Source organism: Pleuronectes platessa, chromosome 24, assembly GCF_947347685.1.
Source record: "Pleuronectes platessa chromosome 24, fPlePla1.1, whole genome shotgun sequence".
Taxonomy (NCBI): domain Eukaryota; kingdom Metazoa; phylum Chordata; class Actinopteri; order Pleuronectiformes; family Pleuronectidae; genus Pleuronectes; species Pleuronectes platessa.
The window spans coordinates 7,575,381-7,594,544 of NC_070649.1; the positions used below are offsets into that span (position 1 = coordinate 7,575,381).

The following is a 19,164-nucleotide window of genomic DNA, read 5'->3' on the forward strand; positions in this document are numbered from 1 at the left end:
GTTGAATTTTTGTATTCTTTATTTCTGTAAATATAGAAATCCCCATAGAAAGGAAATCAAGTAGATGGTCTGTTTATTGTCTTCTTTCCATAGTCGATAAAGCTGAATTGAATGGGAGACATTCTGACCAATCAGACTTTGAGGTGTCACACTTTCACTTCCTCTTCCTCCGGGCATGGAAGCAGAGAGCTAGCATCACTGTGCCTGTTAGCAGACATTCATGCACCTTTCGCGAGCACAGCCACGCACAAAGTAAGTGTTGCGTTAAATCCAATATTGAGTGAGTGTGTGTCTGTGTTCGCTTGTGTAATGCCACAGGAACGAGCCGACATTTATGTGTATGTATACGGGTAGTTAACGGTTAGCATGTAGCCGGCATTAGCTTGGTCGGTCGTCTGTATTGTGTCGTCAGTGTTCCCTGCATTTTGGCTTTGGCTTTGGACGGCTGCTCTTTGAGTGTAGCTCCAGCTCCTGCCCCGGTGAGGGGTTTATGACTCATGTCAGCTTCACTTGACGTTAATGTAGAATCAAGTAGCGAATAGCAGCAAGACGTGTGTGAGACTGTTTAACACAAACGAGCCGTGTCCTTGACCGATCCAGTTTGTTTACGTGGAGAGTTGCTTTCATGTGAAAGTCTGAAGTTGCACACGTTCGTGGCTATAGTAAATGTGACCGTGCTATTCCTTTCATATGAACGAGCGGTGTGTTTAGTATTTGAATAAACGAGGAATTATCTGTATATTTATTTATTTGATGTCCTGCCTCAGATTGTAAGAAATTGTGTCTTTTGAAGTTAGTTTGTCGTGTACAATTATTATTTTGGTAAATAAGGAGGAAACATGCAGGTCATGAGTGTAACTAGTGAGTGTGAAGTTATCTTATGAACAGATGCTGTGTTTTTGCTTTCAGATCCTCACCATGGCTTCTCGAGCAGGTCCGAGAGCAGCCGGCACGGACGGCAGTGACTTTGAGCACCGGGAGCGGGTTGCCTCACACTATCAGATGAGGTAGGAAAGAGTGTGAATGAATGTGATGCAGTAAACAATAAAATGTAGTATTGATTTTAATAATGTGAAAATACAAGAGGCTGGATCACCAAATTTGTTTTAAATCAAACAATGATGATAGAATAATAGTAGATAATAATAGATTAAGCTCAATAATTTCCTCAAAGTAGTTGACATTTGAAGCCTGATCTCATGACCCGTGTTATTTTTGCACAGCGTGGCCTTGAAGTCTGAAGTCCGTAAACTCAACATTGTCCACGTCCTGATCTGGGTTCTGATGGCAGCTCAGGTAAGGTCCAACCACACCAGAGAAAGAACCTTGAAAGTTTGATGGACTCCCAGCCAAATGACGCGTTGTGCCTCTCAGGTGACGGTGAGCCAGCTGGGCCTGGTGTCGTACAAGGTGGTGGCCACGCCGTACCAGTGGGAGTATCCGTACCTCCTGAGCATCGTTCCCACAGTCTTCAGCTTCTTGGCGTTGCCTCGCAACAACATCAGCTACCTGGTGATTTCCATGATCAGCGGGGGGCTTTTTTGCATCGCCCCGCTGATCTACGGCAGCATGGAGATGTTTCCCGTGGCGCAGCAGCTGTACCGCCACGGCAAAGCGTACCGCTTCATCTTTGGCTTCTCGGCCGTGTCGGTCATGTACCTGGTGATTGTCATAGCCGTGCAGGTGCACGGTTGGCAGATTTACTACAGCAAGAAGCTGCTGGACCAGTGGTTCAACTCCACCACCACGCAGGACAAGAAGAAGAAATGAGTTGTGGACCAACTAGACTCAAATGGAAGTTGTTTTTAAACTGTTGTCTGGATTTCTATTTCACATAGCTGCTTGAAAGTGTCTTGGCATTTCAGGCCAAACTGTTGAGTTTGTCTGTCTGTAGTTGATGTTAAGTGAGGATGTGTAAGTTAATGTTTTGGACAAATAAATGTGACATCAGCCAGTTTTTCACGTACTTGGTGAAAGAGTTCAAAACAAACAAGTTGAGGTTTTCAAATGAAGAGACTTTATTTGTAGACATGTTAAAGCAGAGTTATCTATAATGTCAGGGTAATGTTTCAATACTTTTTATCTCTAAAATATAGTTCTACAGCTACAATAATGGTAAACGCTATTGATCAAAAAGTACAACCCTATTCCCCTCAATAAACATAGAACGTGATGACAATTGTTATATTATTGTAAAAGAAAAGCCAGTAACATTACATGGTAATGAACAATGAGGCATGTTTCACTGAAACGACAACCACATCTGCCATACTTGGCAAATAGTTCATAGAGCGGACTGTCTGACTGACAGTGTTTTTTAAGCGTACACTCGTTTCCCCTTCAGGATGTGCCGCACCTGAGGAAAAGGGGGAATGGAAATGTCACCGCGTCACAATATCTCCCATAGAAATAACACGTTGGTTTAGACAGCGCGTACCTTTTCCCCAACGGCTCCTTCGGGCACCAGCTGAGACGGCAGGTCATTTTCCCAATTCTTGGTTCCGGGGTCGGCTCCTTTTCTCATCAGCAGCTTGACCGCGTCAACTTGACTGTTGTGATTTTGCAAAGCGCTGACAACGTGCAGGGCGGTGTTTCCGCTAAACGTCTGAAACGTAAAATGCAGTTTGTGAGTTGCCTCAACCTTTATAGTTAGCGGACAATTTGCGAAGGAGGCGTCCAACCTTAAGATTTACAACGGACAGCGAGCGAGGCCGGTCCAGGAAAATCTTGAGCAGCTGCACGTTAGCCTCCTCGGAAGCCATGTGGAGACAAGTCCGGCCGCTTTTCAGATCCTGTCGGAAGCAGCGCAAGCTGTTAATGTCACCTGGATCGCTAAGGAAGAAGAAGAAGTGTTTGTTTGCGACAGTTACCTTGGTCGTTAGGGACGCGCCCATGAGCAGCAGAGTCTGGATGCATTCCACAAACGCGTGTTTCTTCTGCATGGCCGCGTACGAACAGGGACTTTCCAGACGCTGCAGCTCTTTGACAATGTTGTTGTGCGCCAAAACTGCCGTGTGGAGCGGGGTGAGACCTCCAGGGAAAGAAGAAGAAGAGATTGTTCAATCTGATGGAGGCGGCAACTTTGCATGACAGTTAACAAAATCTCACCCTCATAATTGAAGATGTCCACGTCAATTGGGTGGCGACTCTGGCAAAAGCTGTTCCAGATTGTCTGCAAACATGATGAAAGATTAAAGTCGGTTTAAAAGCATTCCAAATCACACAGGTAAGCTAAGTCGACTGACACAAACCCCCAAAGAATGAATCCTGGGGCCGGTTTTTCAAAAGTAATCTGATGGGATTGGATCAAATCTTGAAAATGGGTATTTCAAAAGAAAAAAAAGATTCAGAAATTGGATTGGATCAAACCTTGAGTTTAGGTTTTTCAAAACTTTTTGGTAGGATTGGATCCCAAAAATCAGGATTAAAGTGATCCCAGCAGGAGGGTGGATATCAGTAATAAAACTAGGTAACTAAAATTGGTTGGATAAATAGTACAACATTTATATCATGATTTTACAGTATTTATATTATTCATCAATTTCACTTGAATTGTTCAACAGGAAGTACATAAAGTAGGTGGCAACCTTTCAGTACAGCAAATTATAAATATTTCGGCCCCAAACAGCTGTCAATATTGAAGTCAAATAATAAATTTGGTCTTTGTTCATTAAACATGAATCACACTGACATCAGTCATGGACTTATCAAAAAATAGGATCTAACAACATCTGTTATTGGTCGTCCAGATGGGCCCTCAGGTGCATCAGGAAACGCATCATGGACAGACCAAGGCCACTTCACAACGCAGTTTGTGATGAGGAGCTCAGCGTTGCCCACAAGTTGAACGTCTCCCCTTCGGTTACAAACTCCACTCATTCATGAGGTGCTTGTTTGTGCACATGGGTGCAGGCGATTGCTCCAATATTAGGGCATATTCCCAAAAGACAAAAATGCATAATCAGGCTGGCCAATGCAGTCGACACACTTTTCAGAACATCACAAACAGTTGATTTTTTCATACCCACAACTTGGTAGAAAGTCCCACACGCATAGAGAAGCGAAGAGCAATGAGGACCTGTTCCTCCACAGACAGATTTCTGCAGTGGATCTATACGCTCAACATAGACCCTTTGACGTGGCGATGGACAACACCTGCCACTGAAGGCTGTGTAAATTGGTCTTCCCAAACACACCTGTTAGCTTAATTGCTTTGGCTTGTGTTCCATTAATGGAATCATACAAGGCCTATAAAAGATGCTGCTGAACGCCTACTGGAGGTGTTGGTGCCATTATTTTAGTTCTGCCAAGCAGTAAAAAGATGAAGAAGGAAATTTGGGCTGAAAGTGGTGCCAGAAGAGGACAACGGAGCAACTAAGATTTCGGGGGCAACAAAATAAGAGGGTCCTTGATTCATTGGAGGTGAACAGTCGGAAGCTCTGCATGGGATCCAAGATGTTGGATCCAAAGGGCCTGGAATTTTTTTTCCCCAAGACGTTCAAGTTCTCAGAATGCTTGTGCTTTCATGAACATTATGAAAGAAATCATGTTTTTCAGGCAAAAAAAATCTCCATCAGGCAGAGGTGTAAAGTAACGAATTACATTACTCACGTTACTGTAATTGAGTAGTTTTTTTGTGTACTTTGTAATTTTTTGAGTAGCTTTTGAAATGGGTAATTTTACTTTTACTTAAGTCGATTTTGACTGAAGTACTGTACTTCGCTACATTGAAAATACATCCGTTACTGAGTAAAAAAAACCAGTTCAAGGCGCAAGGCAATTCTCACTGCAGTGGTAGATGCTGCATAGTGATGGTTCCCTCACGTGCACGTTCAACATATGAAAACTGATCATAAAGTTCACTGTTGTTATGCCTCCACGCAGTTTGACAATCACTGCGAACACGGCCTGCGCTACAACATTTGGCTCTATGCAAGTTGACTTAGCTACACCTCAGAACCTGTTCATTGCTCAAATTCAATATTTGTCATTTTTCATTCAGTTCAACATTATCATAAAAATGAACATGTTCAATGAGCGCGTTCTTTTGAACTCGTTCATGCACAACACGGCCTGAAACTCAACACTTGGCGCCTGTGCTGGATGCTGCAGCGAGCCTTGAAAATCAGCTGCTGAACTCAACAACAAGTTTAAAGGTGGACCAAAGTTGAACCAAAAGTTTCAATATAAGTGGGACAGCGGCATTTGAACTTTTTATTTTAGCTGTCATGTGACATGTTTAATGTTTGACATGTTATATTTGTAAAGATTCTCCTTTCATTCAAAATAACTGTTATTGGATTGGATTTATGACCCCTTGTCCTTTGCACTGTATAGGATGGGCCCCCATCAAGTTGTTGGAAGTAACTTTTACTTAAAGTACATTTTAAATAAACTACTTTTCACTTTTACTTGAGTACAATATTTCAGTACTTTTTACACCTCTGCCATCAGGTGGGGAACACGCCAGCGGGCAGGTGGATGACGGCTCCTCCGGTGCGGCCTTGTGGCGACCCGGCCTGGCCACCATCCACGCAGGGCACAAAAACTCTCCTCGCTCCTCCGATGGCTATTAAATAAGGACTACAAGTCGTCTGAAAAATAAATACTCCAGCGTGTGGCAGGTGACAACTTTTGAAGTGTTTCAGTCTCCGTAATCTCTAAATCGGTCACAGGCTATGTCGCAGACATCGCAGCTCATAAAACACATTCTCATTCACTTTGACTCCCATCGGAGAATTTTGGACTCTGATACTTCCGAGTCTTTTTTTCACCTGGGCTGACTTTGAGGACTCTCAACAAAATAAAAATAGTACTGATGACTTCTTAACAGGTGATTCCTAATTGACCTCACGGGGGGGGGGGGGGGGGGGGGGGGGGGGTTCAGTTGTGGTGACAGATTGACAGAAAAGTTGGTACCTGAAGACTGAGAGCGTGTCCTTTTTCACTACACACGTGCAAAGGAGACCGGCCCCACAAGTCGCGCGTGTCCATTTGGGCTCCGTGCGCCATCAGATCGCGGACAATCAAGTGCTGATTGGTGGCAGTGGCAATCTGAAAAGCTGTCTGTGGACAAAAAGAAAACAACTTCAGACTGCTTCTTCTGTAGCACACTTTCAAACAGGAATCCAAATACTTTCACTTTTCATTATCTAAGAGACAAAAGCAACTATCAAAGGACGACCGTGACTGGGAGCAGCTTCTTGTCACTTCCTGGTTCCAGTGCCAAGAGGCGGTGCACCAACAACAGACAACCAAATTGATATGCAGCGACACTCCATTATTTGAACTAATGAAATTATACTACTGTTACAATAATCATCGTCCTTTCCGCGCGACTACTGATTTAGCCAAGGCTGTGACTGTCAACTTTTCATTGCTGCTCAATAATACTTGTTGAACTACGCCAGACCAGCTCTTCTCATATTTGGGATAAACAGTAGCAGAAACACAACAGAGTGGGCCTACCTGGCCGTTGTGCTCCTTCACGTCCAAAGCGCCAACTTTGGCCATTTTCCCAGCAAGCACGTAGGCCAGAGCGCGTCGCCCTTGCGCCACGGCAATGTGAAGATACCTGACGGTCAGGAAATGAAAATGTCAGTACCGCACAAAGCAAATCATCAATTGTACACTTTACAAAGTCGTACGTACGTGTCGCCGTCTGCGTCTTGCCAGTTCAGCCGCTCGGGGGGAACGTCTCCTACTTTCTGGGCCGCTTGCTGGATTTGCCAGTGAAACAGAGACACTTTGCTCTCCACGGTTGGAGCCACGTTTCCCCACAGAGCCGGCATCTGCGTGTTGTGCTGCGGCTTGAGCTTCATCCTTCCAGGATAAGCAGGGGGGAAATGAGGGGGACTGTTTTGGTTCACTGCTACGTCAAACTGGTAAGGACTCGCGTCGCTGGCAAAGAGTTCAGGTTTTGCAAACTTCAAACGAGGCTCCGTGTGGTTGTCCTCGTCCGAGCAGTTCCGCTTCTGAAAGACAGTCATTCAAATGGTGACAAAAACATTCCGTCAATTCAGCTTCTTCCTCATAGATTCCTCAAGATTGATCTTTGTCACCAACCTGGCGTTTCATCATCAGGAGCTCTTTCACCGTGTTGTTGTTCCTCTGGATGGATCCTTGTTCTTTGCCAAAACAAACAATTCATGTTACTACAGATTGCTTTACCCCAAGGAAAACCTATTCTGTAGACTGATGGTGTTGACTGCATTTTAACGTGTGATACAGCATATGGCACTTTTCAGGCTCAACAATGAAGTACTGCTTCTAATCTTAAACAACTCCTTTAGACCTCGGGTGACATCCAGTACAACATTGTATTTAGGAAAACAATGATTTACCATTTCAACCACAGCATCATTAATTATTACTAAAGTTACAAGCTCTCCCACTTGTCATTTAAAAGACCAATGATTTGGAATGACATAAAAGCCCTTGGTCGTGTCGGTTGTTGAGCATATTGGATCATATGATTAGCAATGCCATGTTGTGCGCATGCGCTAGAATAAACAGTCACTCGAGTTCACAGACCAAAGAGACGAAGGTGTGTCCTTTTTCCTCTCCCGTGAAGATTAGCTACTAGAAGCTACTAGCTAACCACTCTGGTGACTGGGATAACGACAGACTGCTGCAGAAATTGTCTCACGCTACATCGGTCAACTTCCGTGTCCCCAGCCCCCCCCCCCCCCCCCGCCCACCACCCTTATCGTGAAAAGTGTGAATTAACTGACCTTCATAAAAGTGCCCTCGGCCCGTGACGTCACTCGCTCCTGGATCCAGCATGTTTAAAGACTCATTTGTTCTTCTCCCACAAAGGTCTGCAAACACACAAGGTTTCGGCAGTGACACCATAGACACCACCTTTCTGCTCGACGACGCCCGGATCTCTAATGAGGAACAACAGACGCAGCTTCCTGGTTCACCTGTCACCCAGGTGAGGCGGTTTCAAAATAAAAGCATTGACAAATTCAATGCTGATTACCCGCGCATGTTATGGTATGAACCACTCCCTTGTCGACGGTTCCTACTTGTTGTGCTTTTCCCCTTAAAGATAAAAAGTGCGTTGCTATTGGCCCATGAATAAACCTAATTTGATCTTTTTCTTTTTCAATAAACACATCAACATCTATATCTGATTGTATGGTTGGGATATATTTATATGGCCCAAAGTATGGTCCCCCAACCAAGAAAAACTATTTTACAAAACGACATAGATTTAACTAAGATTATGTTATGGTCTGTTCAAACCCAAGACATTAAATGAATAGGGGTAGGCTTAATATATACAAAAGTCATCATTTACAGGGTACTTTCCATTGGGAAGTAGCTGTCCCAACCCTGACATCTAAATTTAAATTTCTGTAAATAACACTTTTTAAATTGTTTTCGATCATCTTATTTCAAACATCTTTAAAGTTTAAACAGAATTTCGAAGATTTACATTTATTGTGAGTTTAATTTTTAAATTAAAAAACTATACTCAAAAGACCCAGTTTTCATGTCACTACCGAAACACAAGTGTTTTAGTCATTGGCTGAGCCTGGTTTTTAGCCACACCCTTGCATTTTTTACCAGGCATCCCTCATGGCTGAATGGTAAGTAGCTGAATCCCATATTTTGGATCTAAATGTGATTTAAAGTCTGAAAATCAGCGTATAACATTAACAATTATCACTACACGTCTTCAAAGATGTGTAAACTAGCCATGTGCTTGCTAACATTCTTTAGTTATGCTCAAAGTTAGCTACAATTGTCACTACCAAAACATATGGTAAAGTTCACAAAATACAAACTTGTGAATTTGCTCAAAAAAACAGAAGGTATCTCCCACAAACACTGTAGACAAGCCACAGCCAAGGTTCGCCTATCAGAGAGGTGATAATCAAAAGAGAAAAATGAAAGCCAAAGTGTGCAAGACACAGTGTGCCCCATGAGTACAACATGATATCAGTTATTTCTCAATGTTTTCTTCTCTTTTACTTGAAATGGTTCTGGACAAACAATTGTTATGTCCTCAACAATAACAATATTATATTGACCACAAAACTTGTGTGTTTTTAATATATATCAACCCATGTTATGAGGACTACAGTGCAGTCACTACCGAAACACTGGATGTTTTGTAAAAAATTAAGTATATTGAGTATAAACTACAATGTTATGATAGTGATTGGTTTAAACTATTTCATCAATCATCAACTCTGGGATCAGTATGCATTTTACAAAGAAATAGTGCATTTAGACTTTGAACAATTGTATCAATTTTACTTTGACATTTGGTACAAAAACTCTTCAGAGAAAGGAAGGAAGGAATTTTTGCCTATGTTTCGGTAGTGACAACAAAAAAATAATAATCAAAATTGACGGCTCTTTTACTAGATATGTGTACTTTAGATATGGGACAATATATACAGACAAAGTTTTGGGAATAAAACCAAAATATTTCCAACCGGACTTTGGTAGAATGGCCCATATATTTTTTTTGATCAAACCAGTAATCGCCTAATTAACTTTCTTTTTTGATGCTACTTATACCAGCTTGCAACTACAGCCCCATTGCGCGCTACTTCCCCCCTTCACAACATTTGGAACCTCTACAGATTGTACGCGGCTTTTGTGCATGTGGTCATTTGAGATCCTAAAAGTGCACCATCAATACATAAACACGTTTGATTGGAAGCACTGCTTTTATTTACATTTCAAATCCACACATGTTGGGCCACAGAGTAAGACAGACATTCATTTAATTCTTCTAATCTGGACTGTACAGCGGAATAAAGTTACACATTCCAATGGTTTCGTAACACTACAAAAATATCAACTCAACTCTTAGTCCAATAAAGCTGCTTCGTCAAGACTGCTTGCATTTTACATTCAGTGGCAATAAATATCTCTTTCAAACCTGACCTTGAAACGACCGAGCTGGGATGACGTGATAATAAATAAACAGCCTTCATCCTTTAAGGATGTTTGCAGATTTTTGGCCCTCCTGGGAAATTGCCCAAAACATTCCTTATGGAAATCCTACTCTCAACACTAATCACATTTGTCCTTTTCCCAAATCCCAACGTTACAAATTATATATATATATATTCTTAGTGTATATATATATATATATATAAGATGACAGCTGGGACATCATGTGAATGACTACCAGTTTGGAAAGGTTACAACAATTTCAACCACTTTAAACATAAATAACCTCAAATCCTTCCCTAGGAAATATTGTACAAAAAAAACACTGCATGCACACTCCTGCAAACAGAATGAAGAAACAAACAGATCTAAAGTCCCAGTAGTCATTTCCAATTGGTCCCTCTGGAGTGGAGGTTCAAAGTGTTGGTCCGGCACAAAGAGCGTTTGTTTCCACTTTCCCCTCTTTCTTGCAAATCCTCCGGAATACTGCGCCTAGTGGGGGCCTAATGTGGAGATACCAATCAAAACAGGAAACTTCAATTTAGACAAAGCTCAAAACAAGCAACATAAGTCTCTTGTACGAGACAGGATTTTTTTAAATCACACAGACCTCATGAATAACATCAAAAATAACTTGGTTCATTGTTGATAAAGCCGTCTGTTTCTACATGAAAGTCAAATAAAATACAAATGACCATTTCATAACAAAGGCCACTTTCTGGGTGCATCTGACTTTTAACAGATGCATGTACTTTGCCTAGTATCAAAAACACCCTCTCCCAGAATGGTCAGATTCTTTACACATGACCGGGACAAATTGAAATCAATTCGTGCAAAGAACAGAGATATGCTTTTTAAACATGGAAGCAGACACTGACCTGCAAGGTATCTGGCACCGACTAACATCAACATGCTGCCCATGATGAAAAAGCCCAGGGGGATGCTGCAGAAGATGCTGGTTTCGCCTTTGTGTCAATCCAACAAAGGCACGACAAGGGAGAAGCACACGGAAATCTAGTCACAAGTTGTCCTTTCCAGGTCTTTTCACTTTTTAGGAGGGTGCATGTAGGTTATTTGGTTTATGACAACCTCAATACAGTGTGATTTCTGAGCTTATTTTTGTACAAACTCCAGATGGTAGTTTCATTTCTTCTAACCTCTCCCCCAGTACATGTTTTCTTTGAAGTCGTGTCGCTGTCATCTCCTAGTGTTTCTTACCGTTTCCGTTACCGGCGGGCTCCGTGGTCTCCCAGTTCATGGACTTCTGAACCGCCTTCTTCCACCGTGCGTACCGCAGCTCGCTCTCTGCCAAGCAAACACAAACCAACTTTAGTTCCCCCATACAATGCCATCATCTCATCTTTTGGGTATTCTTATGTTCCCCCCCCCCCCCCCCCCCAGTTGTGTTCACTCGCCGTACCTTCGGGGTTGATCTGAGGCTCAAACTTCTCCGACGTGACTGCGCTCAGGTCCTCGGGCTTCAGGCTCCACACGCTCACGCCCTCCGCTGATCCGGCGGCCATCGCCGCCCCCAGTGCCGTGGTCTCTGGCATGGACGGCTTCACTGAAAAACAATAACACCCATTGTTTTTGCCAGTTAGGACAAATCCAATAGCTGCCATACAGAAATACTACACAGCCTTTTGGTGCTCTATATAGACACTTTTCATTTTGTAAAAATTGGGAATCTTCACAAGTTGTGCCTCATCAACGCGTCTGCTTCACTGACTATAATGTATTAGTAGAGCACGCAGTCACAACCACTACATAACAACACTTTGATCAAGAGCTCTATATTTTACACACATTTCTGACTTCCTCAGACGATGTTGCATCAGATAAACACAACATCAGAAGGACCTGTTGGACGAGGAAACGGTTTGAACATTGCAACACAATATTATGCAAAGAATGTGTACGCCGTTTCCATTTAGGCTTGGTACGTGGACCTGCCAAGGATGTACTCGCCAAATGTCAACATGGATCGGATACAGCTCCCCCTGTTGCCATTAAACCATAAAGGGTTGAGAAAATTCCCTTGAGACAAAGGAGGAACATTTCCACCAAATTCATCTAGGACATTCAACTTCTACATGACCAATACAAACATTTATTCCCAAAAAAGCACATGACTCCTCTCCCTGCCTTTATTATTAATGATACACACAAGGTTAAATCACAAATCACAAAGACTTAAACTCTCCCTCATAAACAGAGACTTCAGGTTTAGAAACACCTTGGTGTCATTTTTCCGACAAACATGAAAACATCCTCCTCGGTGGGTGGACTGGAAACATTGGCGGCTCGGGTGACAATCGAGGAGCATATAAAAGGAATCCTTACCGACGGGGATGCAGAGAATGTCCGCCTGCAGCTGCATGAGCAACCTGTTGGACGTCATTCCTCCGTCCACCTGGAGCTGAGTTAGAGGGATGCCGCTGTCCTGATTCATGGCGTCGAGTATCTGCAAAAATAATGCAACAAATACCATTTCTCTCAATGTCAGGTACCGAGCAGTTACAAATCAAACGACAACGTGATTACTTTTAAAGACATGGATTATTTCCACAACTGCCATAAATAAAAGAGAGGTAATGACTATATTTTAAATGCTGCCACAAAACAGAATATTAACTCGCATAGGAGCAGACCATTTGGAAAGGACATGGGGACAACTACATAAACTATATAAACCCATCCCCCCATGCTGATGATGCTCTTCTGTATTTTACTCTGCGCCTCTTTTGGCCAAAATGGGATGAAGGACTAATGCAGCAGACAATGACAAAAAACTAATACAGCTAATAAAGACAAAGCAGTGTAAACTAAATGTGGACTCCTCATTCATTACTACATTGTATTCTGAATACGTTTTGAACTGATGGTGTGTCAAACCATAATCATTACATTAAACATGTCTTTCGGAGAGCGCTTACCTCCCGTGTCTGGAAACAGACGGCTTCCAGTGCAGAGAACGCGAGGTGGCTCTTGTTCGTAAACTGAGTCAACCCGCAGATGATCCTGTGACACGGGGATTAAACGACAGAGCAACATTTACTTCAGCAGGCCGTTTGACTAACCGTAGACAACTTTGCGGCACCATCTCGCCCTTACCCTCTTGCGCTGGGCTCCCAGTAAGGAGCGTAAAGACCCGAAAACGCAGGAACAAAGTAGCAACCGTAGGATGTGCCGACTGACGCGGCCAGCTTCTCTGCAGAAGAACCGAGAGGGGAAAATATCACACACTGCAAATAACAACCAGCAACCTACATTACGTGACACTGCAGTCCTGGATATGTCGCTCTAACCGAGTTCTTCTGATGACCCGATGATTCCCAGATTGTCCTGCAGCCAACGAACCACCGCTCCCGCAATGGCCACAGAGCCCTGACAAGAGGAAGAAGCAGGGACACTTCAATTAAATTAATTTCAAATCCACATTTGTGTCAAACTGCCACTTTCTTCTGGACAATGTACCTCCAGTGCATAACAGGCAGGTGTGTCCCGACCAAGCTTGTATGCCACAGTGGTCAAAAGTCCGTGGTCAGACATCACAGGCTGCAAAAACAAAGACAAATGTCACTCCTGCAAGGTGTGTTGGTGTTTAAAACTCTAATCTGAGGTATGTGCAATGTACCTTGGGTCCAGTGTTTCGCAGCAGAAAGCAGCCGGTTCCATACCTGGAAAATAGGATATATTGGATCAGGGTTGAATTTTTAACACCAGAAAACTTTTGCCACAAAGGGATCCTTACGTGTTTTTCGCTTGCCCGTCCTGAAAACACATCTGTCCCACCAGGGCTGCCGACTGATCCCCGAGACACTGCGTTTAAAGACAATGCATCGCGTTTCAAACACCATTTAACGGCAGAGGGTGTGCAAGGACAAAAGACAGAAATACACTTACCCCTGAAATGGGAATACCCGAAAGAGCTCCAGATTTCTGTCAGAGGAAAACATTTGTTAAAGTGTGTTTCCTGGTTTTATCACATTAAAAGAACAATTCAAATATCATGAGAGAATGTTGCATTTCTGTGTTTATCAGCACTATGATTAAAACAGACTAATTTAGTTTCTATTTGAAATGAATTCAATCTGTTGGGAACAGGATTATAAAAGATTGTATTATACACCTAGGTCAAATTCAGGAGGAAAGATGTTGAACAATTCTCAATTCCATAGTGTTCACAACAAACTAAACTAATTCCATCATGGTTACTCGCAATGAACACGTTTGCCCTGAGAAAAACCACAAAGCTCATTATTTGACTACATGAAGCCAAATAACAAAACTAACGCATTTCCACCACACCATGTGCACATGCAGCGTACTGGAACCGTGGAAACAGAGGGCAGGTGGGAGCCAGTTTATATGAAAATGTCTTCACTCCTACACGAGGCCCACTTTTGTAAATGCAAGATGTTTGATGGCAGACGACAGGAGCTGGGTGAATACAACTGGGCCAAAGAGTGAAGACATTTGGGAGCTGGGACGTTACAGAAGCAATGAGGGGACAGGGGACATCCACTACATTTCCAGCAGGCCATACACGGTGCATCTAGAAAGTTTTCAAACCATTTCAAGTTTTCCACATTTCACGATGTTTCAGACTCTTCTTAAAATGGATTTTATTCACTTTTTCCCCCCTCATAAATAAACACACAATACTCAACAATGACAAAGCTTAAACTGCTTTTTGGAGTGTTGTGTAAATGAGATATAGTCTTATTTATAACAAACTTACAAAAGTATTCACACCCTTTGTTATGACACTTGTAATTACAATTATTTATGGAGGAAAAAAGGAAATTCAACAAATTCTAAGATCTAATAATCTAATAATCTAAAATCTTAAACACTTTACGGATGAAGTGTGTATGTGATGGGTCCAGTAGCGCCTGCAACGCTGACAATTTACAGTTATGATCATGTGATACAAAACAATGCAGAAAAGTTGTGCCTTTTACCTCCATAGATTTCACTACATTGGTGTTATTTATAGTCACGTTTAAACTGTAAATTATCAAATCCACATTCTATTTGGACAGGAGAGTTTCTAAACTATACGGTAGGAATGTTGTCACCTGATAAATTGTTAATACCAATATATTAGCAAAACTACTGACGCGGTTAGTGTTGTGCTTCAGGTTTACAGCATGGTAACTTCCTAAAAGAATCCAAATATTTCTACTGTTTTTACTGATGAGCACGTGATTTGCCAGAAAATAACAGCCATCAGTATCAGCTATAAGCAGTTAGGAGGCTATATCAATTCAGAAACTAATATCCATATGTATTTGAGACATTCACAGTGGGATGGCGTGTTTGCTTTGGCCACGGAGAAGTACCACGGGTTATATTCGGCATGATGAGGTGAAAGAGTGATGGTGGGAATTACTTACCCGGCTAGAACATATTTTCTACCGGCGAGAAAGGAGAGACAATGGAACACAGAACAAATGCCTAAAATACTTTTTTCAGTAAACCTTCATTCACTTCAAAATCACTCAATGGACACAGCAGTGAAATTGTGGAAGGATGACAAGTTCATTTAAACACTCACTGCTGACAGATTTCAGGTGGAAGACTTGGAGAGAAGCGGATTTATGCGCACTTACCATGAGACCATATATTTCGGATGAACTCCTCACTCGGGGCAAGATCTCCATGGGGATACCAAAATATCTGATGGGATACAGAGGAAGAGCAACTTTAATGCTAATCCAGACTATTCCATAAATACAGGGAGGAGATGACGCAGCTTTCTTACTTGCAAAGTTCTGGGTCCCATTCCAGAGTGTGAATGTTAAACAGCATGGTTCTGCTGGCGTTGGTCACGTCTGTGCAGTGGACTCCGCCCGACTTGCCGCCTGTCAGACACTGCAGGACGCCAATCGCACACGCTCACGTCAGTTTCACACAAAATATCACCAGCATCTGGACGACAGCTGTGGTCGGAGCTCTCTTACCCAGATGAGCCAGGAGTCCACGGTGCCGAACATGGCGCGGTGAGACACGACTGCTTCTCGGACCTCGTCCACGTTGTCCATCAGCCAGCGGAGTTTCACCGCGCTGAAGTAGGTGCTGATGGGGAGCCCGGTTTTGTGCTGCACGGTGAAAACATGATTATATTGTTGCTGCTGCCAACAACGTTATCATCAAGTCTGTTGGAATTTGACCCTCTGGAAACTGACGTCCCACAGGCAGGCCTGAGCTCGCAGTGTGACATCGTTTGCATGAAATATATTGCAAATAAAAAACAGATCAATAATCTTTTGCTGCAGATGTTGTATGCCAACGCCAGAGACAAATGATCACATCTCAAAAACTTACAATAAATAAATATTTGTTCATGTTTCTACTCAACCAATTCTCCCCACGGATCAACTTTTTCACATTTTTCTTAAATTCTGTACTTTTATCACATATTACAGTTCATTTACTTACACCTTATATCTTATGTTGTACAGTATTTACTGGCATCAGGCAGTTGAAGATACAAGAATTGAAGCAAAAACAATTGTGGCCACTGGCAGATGATTAATATTGCAAGGTTCAATTACTTCAACTGAAAGGTGCTTAAATTGATTATAAAGATGCCCAAAGACAAATACAGTGAAAGGTTGAACATGCTCTATCTCAAAGCTCATATCTCCACTGACTTCTTCAGAGGACAACACATGAGGATATAGAAAAACCAACTCGGGATGAGAAGCTCACCTTCAAATGGTTCTTGTTTCTTCCGGGAGTTTTGTTAATTAGACGTTCGACAGTGGATTGTGTGCGCAGGTCCAACCAAACTGAACAAACACAAACATATAAAAGCTAAAAACACTGAAATCCAACCACTACCTTTATAATCACAGAATGTCAGATCTGTGACGGAAACAAAACTCGATGTTACCGATTGCATTGTAGAGGGGCTCCCCCGTCTCTTTGTCCCAAACCAGCGTGGTCTCTCGTTGATTGGTCACTCCGATAGCTGCACACATTCAAGCAAAGTCTTCAGATCTTGAATACACTCAACTTGGAGCATGTGCACATCAAACAGAGCAGGCGGCATCAAACCTTTAATGTTGGAGATGTCGATGTTGAGCTGGGTGAGTTTCTCGCACGTCCTCTCCATGCACTCCAACACCGAATTCAGGATTTCTTTGGGGTCCTCCTCCACCCATCTGAAACAATTTAAAATCAAATCCATTTCTTGACTGCACGTGCATTGCTGCAAATGGATCATGCGGCAAACTGCTCACGTACCCTTCTTTGGGGAAGCTCTGTTTGATTTCCACCTGATGATGGCTGAGGAGCTCGGCTGTTTTGGCGTTAAACACCTGAACGGGAGAAAGAAAGCTAATTCAGCCAAACGCACGCGACTAAATACAACTGGGGTCCAGATACTACAAAGTAGAGAAGACCCCATGCTAAATACAAAACAAGTTTAAAGGGGGAAAAAAGGCAGACTTCAGCTGACCACCCATGGAGGAGACAGACCAACTGACCCCCACCTGATGTAATGGAGCCAGACCAGGTGAGATGAATCATCCCCATTACCAGCTCCCCCTATCGGGGCTCCTGCAGGGTGAGAGGTCTGCTCAGAGACCTACACCCATCGTTTAAAAGCGGATCTGCCTCAAAACCTCAGAATGAAATCATGTTCATTTATAGTTTCAATTGGCATTATAGACTGAGGCAGTCATTTGGTCCTGCCAAACCTCCGCCCGTGTAGGAGCCTCCACCATTTTAAGTTCTTTAAATTCTGAGGGAGATAATCCAAGTCATAGTTGCTATGAGACAGCAATGACAGACAATGCATAAAACAAGTGTGTGCATGTGTATGTGTGTGTGTGTGAGACAAAAATCCAAGAGTATTAGTCTCCCCAGTCACCAGAGGCTATCAAATAAACTAATGTATGACATTTCCATTTTAACAAGTTGTCAAATATTTACTCTAAGACGTCTTGTTTTATTTGCATGTTGTCTGATTGGTCTTCTGGAACAACATGTCAGGCTCAGGCAACGATGTGGGATTGTGACTGCACTGACTTTTAGTACACAGCAGTACAAGTCATATCTAGAGACAATTATCTCCAACAGTCCTGAGATGACTCATGCGAATTCTTGGCTCCCGACCATCTGTCCACACCCAGAAAGACATCTACTGCAATAACAAAAGACCTCCTGCATTGGCTGGGAATAAAATGGCTCCAGAAAATACTGACAAACATCTTCACAGAAAGGATTAAAGAGATGGTCAGATCTAACTTTACCCTATTGAGACACGGCACAATCAAAGATCCACAAATATAGCCTTGGTGCACGTGATGGATCATTTCCATTTTCTGTCAAAATGCGACATAATTATGTTTGTTTACTTATTTGGTCCTTAAATGTCAGCTTCCAACATCAGCATCCCATTGCATGTCAATCAAAGACATTTCCATCTCATCCCTTGGTGTGTTTTGAAGCTTTGCTTGCAGAAACACATTGTCATCCTCCTCTCAAGTGCTTTTTTCTCGAAAAAATGAATTAAAAATTTCGCTTTTAAATGCGTTGGAAGTCACAAATGTGTTTTATTATTGCAGTCGAGCCAACACACATTACATTCTGGATGAATGTGATAAACAAAAGACAGCTACACCATCGTAAACACAGCCAGACTCGTAATGTAGCATAGCACCGGGAGCAGAGTTTCTCTTACGAGAAAGCGAGTGGAGCTGGTTCCCTGGTCGATGGCGGCGACCAGCGGCCCGAGCTTGATCCGGTGCGAGGACGCGGCCATGGCTCCGTTCATGTGCGGCTCGAGAGAGCTTCGAGCGCCGGGCACAGGAGAGCGATCACCGCCGGGGGACAGGGGATCAAGCTCACTCCAAAGTCGGGCGGCGAGTCGCGGTGTTAACACGTCATACTGCACAGTCGGCAACGGATGATGACGCAAGCAAGTTGCCTCCCAGCAGTAGACATTAAACCTCTCTGAAATCATAACAGCTATCTAAGCAATCTACAAAATAATCATAATTCAGTTTGCACATTTAAAGTCTTTGTATTGATTTCAAATCGTATTATTTTCTTTGTTATTTTTTTCATTCATTGTACATTATTTATTCAGATACATTTTCTTTATATATGTCATTTATGTGACAATTTACTTTACTTCTGTTTCAATACTGTATCTTGACTTAGTACGTGGACTGTCTATAATAAAGTTTGTTTATTTGTATATCCTTGTTTACTGGCAGACGCAGCAAA

The 19,164-nt window shown here is 42.6% G+C and overlaps 3 protein-coding genes across 4 annotated transcripts; 1 reads left to right on the forward strand and 2 right to left on the reverse strand.

The window, feature by feature from the left end:
- The first annotated feature begins 156 nt into the window (after window positions 1-156).
- jagn1b (jagunal homolog 1b) lies at window positions 157-1,957 on the forward strand. Its single transcript, XM_053417457.1, has 4 exons — window positions 157-252; window positions 910-1,007; window positions 1,224-1,296; window positions 1,375-1,957. Exons 2-4 carry the CDS (start codon window positions 919-921, stop codon window positions 1,768-1,770), a joined length of 558 nt encoding a protein of 185 aa, XP_053273432.1. The 5' UTR covers window positions 157-252; window positions 910-918; the 3' UTR covers window positions 1,771-1,957.
- On the reverse strand, window positions 1,553-8,197 carry nfkbiz (nuclear factor of kappa light polypeptide gene enhancer in B-cells inhibitor, zeta). Its single transcript, XM_053417456.1, has 10 exons — window positions 7,734-8,197; window positions 7,066-7,127; window positions 6,652-6,974; window positions 6,469-6,574; window positions 5,920-6,066; window positions 3,109-3,172; window positions 2,871-3,031; window positions 2,682-2,792; window positions 2,438-2,605; window positions 1,553-2,356 (listed from the first exon to the last, which is right to left on the reverse strand). The coding sequence occupies exons 1-10, from the start codon at window positions 7,852-7,854 to the stop codon at window positions 2,318-2,320; spliced, it is 1,302 nt and encodes a 433-aa protein (XP_053273431.1). The 5' UTR covers window positions 7,855-8,197; the 3' UTR covers window positions 1,553-2,317.
- Window positions 8,198-9,670: 1,473 nt separating this feature from the next.
- On the reverse strand, window positions 9,671-18,748 carry gk (glycerol kinase). Of its 2 annotated transcripts, XM_053417490.1 has the most exons (21): window positions 18,617-18,748; window positions 17,176-17,249; window positions 16,987-17,093; window positions 16,823-16,900; window positions 16,639-16,718; window positions 15,888-16,025; window positions 15,689-15,798; window positions 15,537-15,603; window positions 15,321-15,338; window positions 13,825-13,860; window positions 13,673-13,740; window positions 13,556-13,598; window positions 13,396-13,476; window positions 13,227-13,305; window positions 13,033-13,129; window positions 12,855-12,939; window positions 12,262-12,382; window positions 11,339-11,482; window positions 11,137-11,223; window positions 10,797-10,883; window positions 9,671-10,421 (listed from the first exon to the last, which is right to left on the reverse strand). In XM_053417490.1, the coding sequence occupies exons 1-21, from the start codon at window positions 18,707-18,709 to the stop codon at window positions 10,411-10,413; spliced, it is 1,704 nt and encodes a 567-aa protein (XP_053273465.1). In that variant the 5' UTR covers window positions 18,710-18,748; the 3' UTR covers window positions 9,671-10,410. The 2 variants fall into 2 exon arrangements, with proteins under 2 accessions (XP_053273465.1, XP_053273466.1); XM_053417491.1 differs by lacking the exon at window positions 15,321-15,338.
- Window positions 18,749-19,164: the final 416 nt, after the last annotated feature.

Coding starts and splice junctions, on each gene's coding strand:
- gk (XM_053417490.1), bottom strand. CDS start 18,709: ATGAACGGAGCCATGGCCGCGTCCTCGCACCGGATCAAGCTCGGGCCG. Junction 17,250..18,616: donor CCAGCTCCACTCGCTTTCTC/GTAAGAGAAACT, acceptor TCTCCCGTTCAG/GTGTTTAACGCCAAAACAGC. Junction 15,799..15,887: donor TGGACTCCTGGCTCATCTGG/GTAAGAGAGCTC, acceptor GGCGTCCTGCAG/TGTCTGACAGGCGGCAAGTC.
- nfkbiz (XM_053417456.1), bottom strand. CDS start 7,854: ATGGTGTCACTGCCGAAACCTTGTGTGTTTGCAGACCTTTGTGGGAGA. Junction 6,975..7,065: donor TCCTGATGATGAAACGCCAG/GTTGGTGACAAA, acceptor ACTGTCTTTCAG/AAGCGGAACTGCTCGGACGA. Junction 2,793..2,870: donor GCGCGTCCCTAACGACCAAG/GTAACTGTCGCA, acceptor TGCTTCCGACAG/GATCTGAAAAGCGGCCGGAC.
- jagn1b (XM_053417457.1), top strand. CDS start 919: ATGGCTTCTCGAGCAGGTCCGAGAGCAGCCGGCACGGACGGCAGTGAC. Junction 1,008..1,223: donor GCCTCACACTATCAGATGAG/GTAGGAAAGAGT, acceptor ATTTTTGCACAG/CGTGGCCTTGAAGTCTGAAG. Junction 1,297..1,374: donor GGGTTCTGATGGCAGCTCAG/GTAAGGTCCAAC, acceptor TGTGCCTCTCAG/GTGACGGTGAGCCAGCTGGG.